General features: G+C 39.1%; 1 protein-coding gene across 1 annotated transcript in view; it reads left to right on the forward strand.

Moving 5' to 3' along the window:
• LOC120878581 overlaps window positions 1-12,236 on the forward strand; it is a 145,882-nt gene that overhangs the window by 77,801 nt on the left and 55,845 nt on the right. Inside the window, exons 7-12 of the mRNA XM_040261230.1 lie at window positions 2,920-3,071; window positions 5,117-5,195; window positions 8,732-8,807; window positions 9,386-9,462; window positions 9,560-9,591; window positions 9,759-9,888. Coding sequence (XP_040117164.1) covers window positions 2,920-3,071; window positions 5,117-5,195; window positions 8,732-8,807; window positions 9,386-9,462; window positions 9,560-9,591; window positions 9,759-9,888 — 546 coding nt within the window. The remainder of the gene's footprint in view (window positions 1-2,919; window positions 3,072-5,116; window positions 5,196-8,731; window positions 8,808-9,385; window positions 9,463-9,559; window positions 9,592-9,758; window positions 9,889-12,236) is intronic.

A 12,236-nucleotide genomic window follows, 5' to 3' on the forward strand; every position in this document is an offset into this window, starting at 1 on the left:
TCTTTTTTGTACAGTTCTTCTGTGTATTCTTGCCACCTCTTCTTAATATCTTCTGATTCTGTTAGGTCCGTACCATTTCTGTCCTTTATCGAGCCCATCTTTTCATGAAATGTTCCCTTGATATCTCTAATTTTCTTGAAGAGATCTCTAGTTTTTCCCATTCTGTTGTTTCCCTCTATTTCTTTGCATTGATTGCTGAAGAAGGCTTTCTTATCTCTCCTTGCTATTCTTTGGAACTCTGCATTCAGATGCTTATATCTTTCCTTTTCTCCTTTGCTTTTCCCTTCTCTTCTTTTCACAGCTATTTGTAAGGCCTCCTCAGACAGCCATTTTGCTTTTTTGCATTTCTTTTTGTTGCAGATGGTCTTGATCCCTGTCTCCTGAGCAATGTCATGAACCTATGTCCATGGTTCATCAGGCAGTCTGTTTATCAGATCTAGTCCCTTAAATGTATTTCTCCCTTCCACTATATAATCATTAGGGATTTGACTTAGGTCATACCTGAATGGTCTAGAGGTTTTCTCTACTTTCTTCAATTTAAGTCTGAATTTTGCAATAAGGAGTTCATGATCTGAGCCACTGTGAGGTCCAGGTAATCACACCCCTAAGCAAAAATGGGTACTGAAGATTAGATTCTTAAAGGTACAAAATTGATAACAAATACCAAAAAGCAAAGATTAAAAATCTAGAGTAGAGGTTAGACTCACAAACATGTAATATTAAAAATACAAAAGAAAATCAATCATAAGAATTATAAAAATATATATGAAATTTGCTTTAAAAATAAGGTTTTTTTTCAATAAGGTAATAGTAGGTTATAAAAATGAAAATAATGGGAGTAATAACTTAAAAATTAAAAAAATTAAAAAAAAATTAAAAATGATTAATAGTAAAAACATATCTAAGAATTTCTCTGGAGCTGTTGAGGGCAGTGTGGGTCAGTTCAGTTTCAGATAGTTCCTTGTTTCAGCTTACATTTCTTCTCAAGGTCTATAGGCCCCTTCCAATGATTAGTCAATGCTAACTACAGAATTTTAATCTGTTGCATCTGTCACTTCCAAAGTGGTTCCCTGTTCTTTGTTTATTTTGGCATCTTCTGTTTTCAAGTCTCTTCAGTGTCTAATTTCTGCCCTGACACAACGGGGCAAAGGTGGTCACTTATTTAGGCTCACTTGTTCAGTTCTGTTATGGGGAGGGAGGAATACTGCAAGCAAATATCACTGGCTTGTGTGGGAAGTGCTCGTAGTATAGGCACCACACTGGGTTTGCCCCAGCTCACGGAGGCATGTGCTTTCCTGATCTACCCTGCTCAGGCTCCAAGTTGCTCTGCTGGGTGTACTGTCCAAAGTGGGCCCTGCCTTTCATACACTTCCCAGGTATAAGCTGCTCAGGTTTGGGCACTCCACAAAGGCACAGACTCAGTTGGGTGTGTGTTTGATGCCCTTCCCAGGACTGAGCAGCTCAGGTGACCAGGTGCTTGGCCAGCTTGCTGTCCCAGGTGGGCTGTGCATCTTAATCACTTCCTTGGTCCTGGCTGCTTGGTTTCCTGGGTGCGCCAGAAGAGCACTGTCTCAGGTGTGCTGTGTGTCTCCTCTGGGGAGCTAATCTCAGGCTGCAACCCTCCTGGCAGATGTCAACTGCCCAGGATCCCAGGAAGAGGTGGTTAGCAACTGGGAGCTTGCTCACAGTTTGGTGGAGGATTCCATCTCTGGGGCCGAGATTGCCTCTTGCCTTCTGGCTCTGGCTGTTGCCCACCTGCCTCTCTGCCTCCATGGGCAGTGATGAGCTAGTCTGCAGCCCGCTAGCTCTCTTTTGGTATTTGCTCAATCCTTTGTTCTGTGAGCAGGCCAGACTGCGCCTTAGGTTAGAGCTTTTTGCGGGAAAGTTCTCTCTTTTTATTTTTTCCTCTCTCTGGCTATCCCAGTTTGGGCTGCTGTCTCACATTTGCTCCCTCAGATTGTCCTCAGGGCATTCAGGCCAGGTCCTTACCCTAAGCATGCAGCCTACGCCTCCCTGTCCAGCCCCTGCTTGCTGGTGGTAGATGGGGGTGTCTGGGCTACTTCTCCACTGGGAGTTGTGGTTAGGCACATATACTGTGGTGTTTTTTTTTCCCCCCCTCCTGATTATGTTGCCCTCTGAGATTCCAAAACTCCCCACAGACCCGCCAGTGAGAGGATTTCCTGCTGTTTGGAAACTTCTCCTCTTTCACAGCTCACTCCCCAGGACCGGTCTCCGTCCCTAACTCTTTTGTCTCTCTTTTTGTCTTTTATATTTTGTCTTACCTCCTTTTGAAGAGAATGGGCTGCCTTTTTGGGTGCCTGGTATCCTCCGCTAGTATTCAGAAGTTGTTTTGTGGAAGTTGTTCAGCATTCAGATGATCTTCTGATGAATTTGTGAGGGAGAAGGTGGTCTCCCCATCCTACTCCTCCACCATCTTCTGAATACCTTTTGACAAAATAAATATTCTTCCCCTCTTACCCACTGTATCATTGCTATAGTTAATTTCTTTTATATATAAGCAAATGTTATATATACATAAATACGTAATTCTGCTAAATCCCCATTCTCCTGCTACTGTTTACTATTCAGAGCCTTCATATAGCTGCTGCATGCATTCTGTCAAGATTCTGTAGCTGTATTCAGTGAGAGAGACCGAGTGGGGTGTGTTGCTCCATCTTACCTGGACCTGGAGCTCTTGATTAGAAATGTGTAATTTTTCTATCATATGAGTGGTTGTTGTTTAGTCACTCAGTCATATCTGACTCTTTGTGACTCCACAGACTGTAGCCCTCCAGGCTTCTCTGTCCATGGGATTTCCCAGGCACCAATACTGGAGCAGGTTGCCATTTCATTCTGCAGGGGATCTTCCGGTGCTTGGCAGTAAGGCTTGTTTTTTTTTGTTGTTGTTGTTGTTGTCAGTGACAGTGTATGAAGTACACGTGGCAACAGGTGAGCTTTGGAATGCTGGAACAGTAGCAAACATCTACATTTCTGTCTATGGGGAAAAGGGAGATACAGGATCCAGACAACTATTTCGATCAAAGAGCACTTTGAATTTTTTAAGAGGACAGGTAAGTAACAAAAAGTCTTTTGTCTGAGTTTTAAGTTTTTATGGTTAAAAAAAAAAATGTGCCATCTTTACTACAGTTCATCATTGAATAACCCAGGTGTTAGGGGCCTGCACATACCATGTATGAGGTGTGTAAAAAGTCACAAACTTTCTTGTCTATTTTGATGGAGTTCCTGCTTCATTCTGCATGGGACTGGTGCTGCAGCTTCTTTCCTGGTGTTCAGCATTGTCCCAGAAGTATTCTAGTCCACATGCTGTCATTAAAATGGTGCCTCCATGGGGAACAAGGGCTTGGTTCTCCCCGTCCATCATCATGCTGAAGTCACTACCAATTGTCTGATTTTCAACACCTGTATATTGTTAAATAAGGATTACTATATACGGTTGACCCATGAACAACACAGGAGGTTAGGAACTCTGGCCCCATACAGTTGAAAATATGCGTATAGCTTAACAGTTGACCTTCCACATCCATGTTCTGCATCCTAGGATTCAACCAACCTCGCTGATTGTATAATGCTGTAGTACATGTTTATTGGGAAAAATCCACATAGAAGTGGACCTGTGTAAGTTCAAACCTGTGTTGTTCACTGACCGACTATAGCATCTTTCATTGTCAAATATAGAAACTGAATGTATTACATTATATTTACTATTACTGATACTAATATGTAAGTAATACTTAATTTCTTAAAACTTCTTAAAACTGAGTAATTTATAGACAGCCCATTATAGTTATCTCAACTGTTTTTCAAGGATGCAAATAGCCTTTGAGTATGTCAACATATTTTCAATGTTTCCCCTTTTTTCTTAGAGTTCTTTGTCAGTTATCATAAATATAATAACACATGATTTTCTTTGCTAGTATTTCTGTCATTGCATAGAAAATCTTCCTTTTCCAGTAGATTTCATTCATGAATAAAGAAATGGCAGTATTACTCATTTACCATTACCAGGCATTGACTGTATTTTTGTAAATAAATGCTAATGGCTTTATCTGTTATTTATATTTTTATAGTCCATTTATGTTGAGATAGAGTGATGGCAAAGGAAGGTATTAATAATATTAATAAATGTCAGAGAATCTGAACTCTGACACTGGTTCTACACCTCCCTGTTTTTATCTGTAGAGAGGATATGTTTTTTTCTCACCTAGTGATTTTTAAGGATAAAATATATGTGAAAATATTTCAAAACGTATAAGACATGTATCTTTTGTTATTGAATTATTTTTCAACTGGTACACTAAACTGTGTATTTTTCTTGCTCTTTAATCTGTATCCTTAGCTTAGGTTTTAGTGAAAGAACTCTGGGCTCCTCACTTTTACCTGTATTCTGAATACACAAACCACTGGAGCACAAACATGCACAGTTTTGATGGTAGCAGTGCACTGAGACTTCAGGCAAAATGTTTTAAATGTTCAATAATTTTTTCATCAATATTCTAAAATTACTTTAGAAACAATTTTGTGAATGGTCCCTAATCATTGCTAAAACATTTCATTCAGGACAGATGAGAATTTGTTATAGTCAAATAAATGGAGACTTACAGTGTATTTTATAACTATTACATTTATATTATCATTATTTGAAAACATATTTGTAGAGAGCCCACAAATTTATGCCTTTGTAATGAAGTTGGCAAGAAGGAAAAATTAGAAAACTTGTTATTATGTCCTATAAGTTAATATTTCTGTTTTATCTTTACTTTTTTTGCAGGAAGAAACACTTTTTAATAATCAATGAAGGCTGAAAATAATGTATTCAATACTTATCTTTCTTAGGAAAACAACTAAATGTTTATCGCTAAATAGTAAGACAGTGGTAAAATACAGCATCACTTTTTAAAATAGTAGGTCCTCATTGGTTACATATTTTAAATATATTAATAGTAATGTGTGCATACCTTTACTTTCTTAATGTAGAAGTGTGTATTTATTGGAACCTAATTCTTTCACAGTGAATTTTTGCTGTATCTTAATTTGTACTCTTATTAGAAATCAGCTCATGGTCTAGATCTAACTGTACTTTTTTGGTCTGTTACAGGTTGACAGCTTCCTCCTGGAAGCTGTGCACCTGGGGAATTTGTACAAGATTGTCATAGCCCATGATGGGCTTGGACCAGGTAAGAGTCTTCCACAGGTAGATATTCAAAGTGCGGTTGTGCTCTGTTCTTGTGACGCCTCATACAAATCTAGAAAAAACTGTGGAAAACTCGTAATGACGTGGTTTCTAAGTATTGATTCTCTGAGGTGAGTGGCAGTGTTCCAGGCATGCTCCTGTTGGATACCATGTCTGCGTCCAGTGACAGGGACTGTGCATGAAGTGCTAACTATCATGCCATCAACAGCACCTTAAGGAAGCTCTCCTGGCAGCCTTGCTGTGTTTCCTGTTGTGTCCTGTCTCAGCTGTGTTCTCTGCTGCCATTTTTGTTCTCACTTCTTCCCCAGGTTTCCTATCACTTTTGTGACCTGACCCACATCTTCATTTTCTGCTACTGCATAAGGTCTCCATAAGATAAAATCCTTTAACAAAAGACATGAGTAAAGTGCACATACCACAAAAAGGATAAAAACATCCCAAAGCATCAAAGAAGATGATAAACTCTTTTACTTAAAAATGTCAACTTTCAAAACGTTAAGAACAGAGTTCTCATATCAATATGTAGTGGATATGTGTTTAAATAATTAATGAGGGACCCAACCACGTGACAAAGCTAGTTCAAAAGAAGTTACACAAAAATAAAAAAATATACATTTGTGATCAGTGAAAACAGAAAGAACGATAGATTTGATTAACAAACTAAAAGTATGGCTAAGGTCCTAAGATAATAAAAACATAACTTTGAGATTATCTTCCCTCTTGGACAAAATTCACTTATATTTTTATCAGATCCAAGTCTATTTCATCTTATTTTTCTGCCAGTTGACAACTGATTTTACAAAGTCTGGTCTCTGATCTATGGTCAGTACTAAGTCAGGTAATATTCCATTTCTGCAGGGAGTCAGATGACTACCCAGCAGGCTTGTTGGATGGTGAATGCTCTGGTAGGACTCTGAAAGGACATGTTAATATGCCCAAGTAACATACAAAGCAAATTCAATTCAGGGAATATATGTGGTAGACCTGCTATGTACAAAGTTCTGTGCTGAGTATTTTCTATGGTAAATATCAAAATACTTTTCTGTTGTTTAAAAGCTGCCCCGACTGTGGTATTTCCTTACAGAAGCCCAAGCAGAAAAAGATGATATTTTAATTTGACAGTTAAATTTCCCATTTTGTCCTACTCCAAATACCCAAATAAAATGGGATTTGTGTTACTTCTGAGGATTTTCACGGTTGCTGGCACAATGGGAGTATCCCATGGAGCCTGCATTCTCCAGAAGAACTATTGTAGGTCAACAACATGGATGCATGTGTGTGCAATTATTTGAAGGTAAATGTGTATGAAATGAATCGAGAAGTACAATAAGGGATAATATATGACAACTAAGTAGGGTTCATGCTGGGAAACTGAAGGCTCACTCAGTAATAGGAAATCTATTAATAAAATACATCACCTCAGAAAGTTGAAGCAAAAAAATTATCTGTCAGCAGTTAACTAATATTATTATTAAAAATTCTTTCAAAATTTGGAACAGAAAAAATATTTTTAAATTTTTTAACTCAAGATGACCACTTAATAAACAATGAAATCCATGAAAGTTAGGAATACGATAAGGATTTTTCTCCTTATGAGAATAGTCATTCTTTGGAAAGTAGAAGGTGAATTTATTGTCTACAGGTGATAGAAATGTCTATTAAAATGCAAGAGGATCAACTGAAAAATGGATGAAAGAAGAGAATTTATAAAGTGTTAGAATTTAAATTCAATATACAATAACTGGAGGCTGTTTTTTTTTCTGTTGAAAATATGAGATATAAAAGCTCTTCAGAGTAGCAGCAAAAATATATAAAATATATAATAATTAACATCAACAATGAGAAGTACATGTCCCTCTGAATTATTAAACTGGCCTGGTCTGAAAGCCATATTGAGAAGTAATAGGAAACTCTAGCCAGGACGGTTTGATTTACAGGTTCTCTCTGTCCTAAGGATTAAGTGAACATATTTGTTCCTTAACGATTTATTTACCAACGATCTCAGCTGGCACTGTGTTCTTGTTTTGATTTGTTCTGTGTTTTGGTAAGAGAGGTGAAGGTTTTGTGTGTGCATGCATTTACATATTTCCTTTAGGCCCCAGCTGCCTGTGTTTGTGGTGCATTGGCAGTTATATGAGTTAAGAATTTTGTTTAACCAAATTGTGCCCAGGTCTCTCCATTTTTTTTGGGCAAAAACAATCTGTGGCAAGATTTATTTTTATATAAGATAAGATCTCAGACTATGATGGAGAGAAACTGCTGCAGTGGTTTCTTTACAGAAAGACTGTTGGTTCCTCCACCACCCAGCAGAACATCACAAGTGAGAAAATGGCAGAGAACTGGAAAGAGGTGGGAGTGCAGTGCCTGGACATATCTACTGGTGTTGATCAAGAGCTCTCAGACTCAGGAGAGAAAACATGAAAGACAGGGTCATACAGGGAACGATGAGGAGTGTGGCTTGGCTCAGGGATGGGAATGTGGGGAAGGACGAAGTCCAAGACTCAACAAAGACCAGTCTGTGACCATGTGCTGTGTCAGAGTCAACAGCTGATGAGTATTACCTTGGCAAGTCAAGCAGTTTTAATTAAAGGAGGATACATTTTGAGCTGGCCCGTTGTATAAATAAAACCATGATAGCTAGTTAAAATAGTCCATTTTATCTATAAATAAAATTAAATTGTATTTTAACCAACATGAGTTTGCAAGTTAGTATAAAACTAAACATTTAAGAAGAGGCCATTATCTTCATTAAACTAGCTCATGCGGTGTGCTTGGACAGAGTTTCTGAATGAGTATGTATTTAATATATACATTAAAGTTTAAATTTGGACTTTAGTAGCTTTCAGGGTGTATGCATTATAGAAATTGACAGTATTGCTAACTCATCAGATATATATTCTTTGAAAGATGTTAGGTTCAGGGTTATAAATGCAGTTTATGGAATCAAGAGCAATTGCAGTGTTGTTCTATTTTCAACCAGTTGGAAAGTCACACTAAAGTATATGTCTTAACATACAAATCTTTGTAACTTCCCTGGTGGTCCAGTGGCTATGACACTGTGCTCCCAATGCAAGGGGCCCAGGTTTGATCCCTGGTCAGGGAGCTAGATCCCACATGCTGTAATTAAATAAATAAACATTAAAACAAACGAGCTTCCCTGGTGGCTCAGATGGTTAAGAATCTGCCTGTGAGTGCAGGAGACGCAGGTTTGATCCCTGGGTTGGGAATATTCCCTGGAGAAGGGAATGACAACCCACTCCAGTATTCTTTCTTGCCTGGAGAATTCCATGGACAGAGGAGCCTGGTGAGCCTTGAAGTAGGCTATGCATGTAGAAGAAATATTTTTAAATGCCTCAGAGTCCATGTCCCAAGTATCTTGTGTTATCTGAAGTATTAAACCTTAAAGGTGCATGAGGGCTTTACTTACTCAAAAGCTAGAGCTTCTTTCTCAAAACCTCAAGTAATACCCAGTCTGTAACCTATACACACTGCAGTTTTCTTTCTTTAATTTGTGTTTAGGAAATGGTTGGTTTCTTGATGACGTTGTGATCAAGGATCCCACAACGAACCATGAATACACCTTTTTCTGCCACAGGTTGGTAGGCATGCTTTACCTTGAACAAATTCATTTCGTGTTAGTCAGTGCCAGGCTCATATATTTTGGGCAAATGGAGAGTTTATTCAGTCACTCCTGGTCACTGAAGCTTTGTTGGGTAACTTTTTTGAACATGAATTTTAGGGGCTGTTTCTTCTACTTGCAAAGATATCCATTGTGTTTATCATCATTCCTGATGATACAGATTTAGGTCTTTGTTCAGATTTAAAAATATGATTTCTCTTTATACATCAATAAGGAGAATGAAGGCTTCCCAGATGACACAGTGGTAAAGAATCTGCTTACCAGTGCAGGAGATGTAAGATACCTGAGTTCAATTCCTGATAGGGAAGATCCCCTGGAGAAGGAAATGGCAACCCACTCTAATATTCTTGCCTGGGAAATCCCATGGACAGAGGAACCTGGCGGGCTACAGTCCATGGGGTTGCAAAGAGTTGGATATGACTGAAGCAACTTAGCATGCCCACTAGCTGTTATTTCTGTCCTGGCTAGATAATTACTAGTGGTTAGTGTAAATATAAATTCAGGATATACTTGATTCACTTTTCTTTGCATAGATGGCTGGATCAAGGGGAAGATGATGGTAAAATCGTCAGAGAACTGTATGCCAGGAATAACAGTATCCTCTCTGCAAGTAAGTGTTTCTCAGAAAGCTCTGTTTTATAATGATTGAGGAAAGAAAGCTTGACTCTGCTGAAATTAATGGTCCTTTCCCTCCTTTACATCCTCAGGGCAAAAGCTGGAAGTTATTAGAAAAGAAACAGTAAGATTTTACTTTTGGCCCTAAAGTATTTGGTACAAAACAGTGTTCAAATAGCTATTTGATGTGTTAAATCAGTATATAATGTTTAGTAAGGGGTGTTTCCTAGTAACTTCTTCTGTCTGTCTTCTCATATTGGTGTTGTTTATTTGTTTCGTTTTTCTACTTAGTGGGCTGCAGAAAGCTGGAAATTTAGGAAAGGAAATACTCTTCAGTTCTACAACAGGCTTACTGGAGGATTTGTCCGTCTGCATCCAGACAGCACAGTGGACGCAGTTGGAGAGAAGACAGACAAATATGGTAAAATCAGGGGCCTAGCAAGTGATGCCATGGCAGTTTTGGGAGCTGGAGGAAAGCAAGTTTCTAGACCCAGTTTAACTTGTGCTTCTTACTTTTCAGATGACTTTATACCAGTATTAAACCATTTAAATAATTTACTACCTACATTAACACAAATGGTCAATAGATGGGAGACTCTAAATCTTGGCAGACAATGCAATTATGCAGACAGTACACCATGAAAACACTTATATTTGGTAATTCTTACTTGAAGAATAATACGTAGGCAATTAACATAAAGTGTTTATAAAAAATAGCATTTGTAGTTCTTGAAAGGGTACGGCCATTTAAGCAATTAAGTAGGTTCTACTAAACACTGAGAGCCTGTTACTTCAAAGCGCTATGTTAAATAATGTGAGGGCCACAAAAATAACCGAGACTGAAGCAACATTTTTCTGAACTCTAGAGACTGATCATCTGATACAGAAGACAACACACACATGCAACAATTCTAATAATGCTTGTTTGTAGTGTCAGAGTGATAGTACAGGGGAAGGACTAAGCAAAGGGAAATTGGATTGGTTGTTTAACGTCAGCACGTCACGAAGCCACAGCCACAAACATTCATGAAGAAGGAGTAATCCAATAATGGGAGACTGGACTATGAACCCAAACCCCCAACTCCTCTTGAAATTTTGTTGTTCAGTCACGAAGTCGTGTCTGACTATTTGTGACCCCACAGACTGCAGCAGACCAAGTTTTCCTGTCCTTCACTATCTCCTGGAGTTTGCTTATGTTCATTGAGGCAGTGATGCAATCCAACCATCTCATCCTCTGTCACCTTGAAATTTAGACCATCGCTATTTAAGCAAAATCCACCTTCTGCATTTGTGGATGTAACTTTGCTGTACCTTGTTAGAAACTGTGCCTTCGAATAACCTTGAGGATGTGCAGGAGATATTAACCTCCAGCATCTCCTAAGAAGGTAACTTCCACCTCCTATTAGAGACCCCAGGGAATAATCCAACTTCCCCTTCTATGAAAATGTGTGAGAATCTGAGAATGCATCCTAGTAGCTTCTCTTTTCAAAACTAGTCTATTTCTCAGACATTTTTCTTGCCTGTTGGTTCCCATTTGGGATCACTTATCTACTTAGATCCCTCAAAACAGTCCTTCATGGCATGCTCCCCAAGGCCCCTGCTGCCAGTGCTGACACTCTTTTCCCCTATTGAAGAGAGTGGCTTGTATTTCCAAATGTAAAAATCTCTCCCATTTTGGAATCAGAAACCATAAAGGATCTAAGTTTAACTTTACTTGCAAAAAACACAAGAGCACTGAGTCAAAGACCAAGACCATTATTTCTGGGAACAAATGCAGCAGGTAGAGCAGCACCTTACATTGGGTCCCCAAGTCCCCATCCCTCAGTATCATCAAGTGAAGGCCTGATGTTACCTACATACAAGGGTGGGTACGTTAAAGCAGGTAAGAAACTCTGATCTTTTTCAGGGTTGCCCAGTTTTCCTTCCAGAGAAGGAGAAACAGAGTGAGAGACAGAGACAGACAGAAACAGAAAAAGAAAAGACGAGAATGTAAGCAAATATTCTCCAGGGAAGGGAAGGAAGGTCTTTTTCTTTACTCCCCTGGGGTGCTGAAAGAGAGGGAGAGAAATAGTGATATCAAAGCGTTACTATGCTGGAACATTTCCCTATATGTTTTGTAAAAGGAAATGGCAATCCACTCCAGTGTTCTTGCTTGCAGAATCCCATGAACAGAGGGAGACTGGCAGGCTATAGTCCATAGAGTCACAGAAACAGACACGACTGAGCACACACTCACACATACATTTGTAAATCCTTTTATTCAGAGGGACTGGTCCATGAAGGAAAATGACGCATGTAGGGATACCTGTCTTCTAACACCCACCCCGACAAGCTGGTTTATAGAGGGAACTCAACCTTCCCACATCAAGAAGTGGAGCGTCTGCCTCATCCTTCTCTGGGTCAGCCCTGTCTCTGTATTTTGACTAATAGAGCAAGCACGCTGTAACTCGTAAAGTCCTCGTCTTCTGCCTCCACTTCTTGGATTAATCTTTCTTGGAAGCCAGGTCTCATGATGTGGATAAAACCAGAGAGTTATTCAGAGAGGCTCCCCAGGAAAGAACTGGTGTCCTGCAGCTGCACAGACGGCAGGCATGTGAATGTATGTGTAGAACTAACTAACCGGTAGATGATGAAAACAGAAATTTTACCCTTAAATGTTCCCAGCATCTAAATACTCTAGTCCTGCAATATACAGACTAGAATGAGCAGTCCTAAGAAAGGCAGGTGCAGGATGGTATGAGTCATTTTCCTTGGCGTAACTGACATTTT

Source organism: Oryx dammah, unplaced genomic scaffold (assembly GCF_014754425.2).
Source record: "Oryx dammah isolate SB20612 unplaced genomic scaffold, SCBI_Odam_1.1 HiC_scaffold_19, whole genome shotgun sequence".
Taxonomy (NCBI): domain Eukaryota; kingdom Metazoa; phylum Chordata; class Mammalia; order Artiodactyla; family Bovidae; genus Oryx; species Oryx dammah.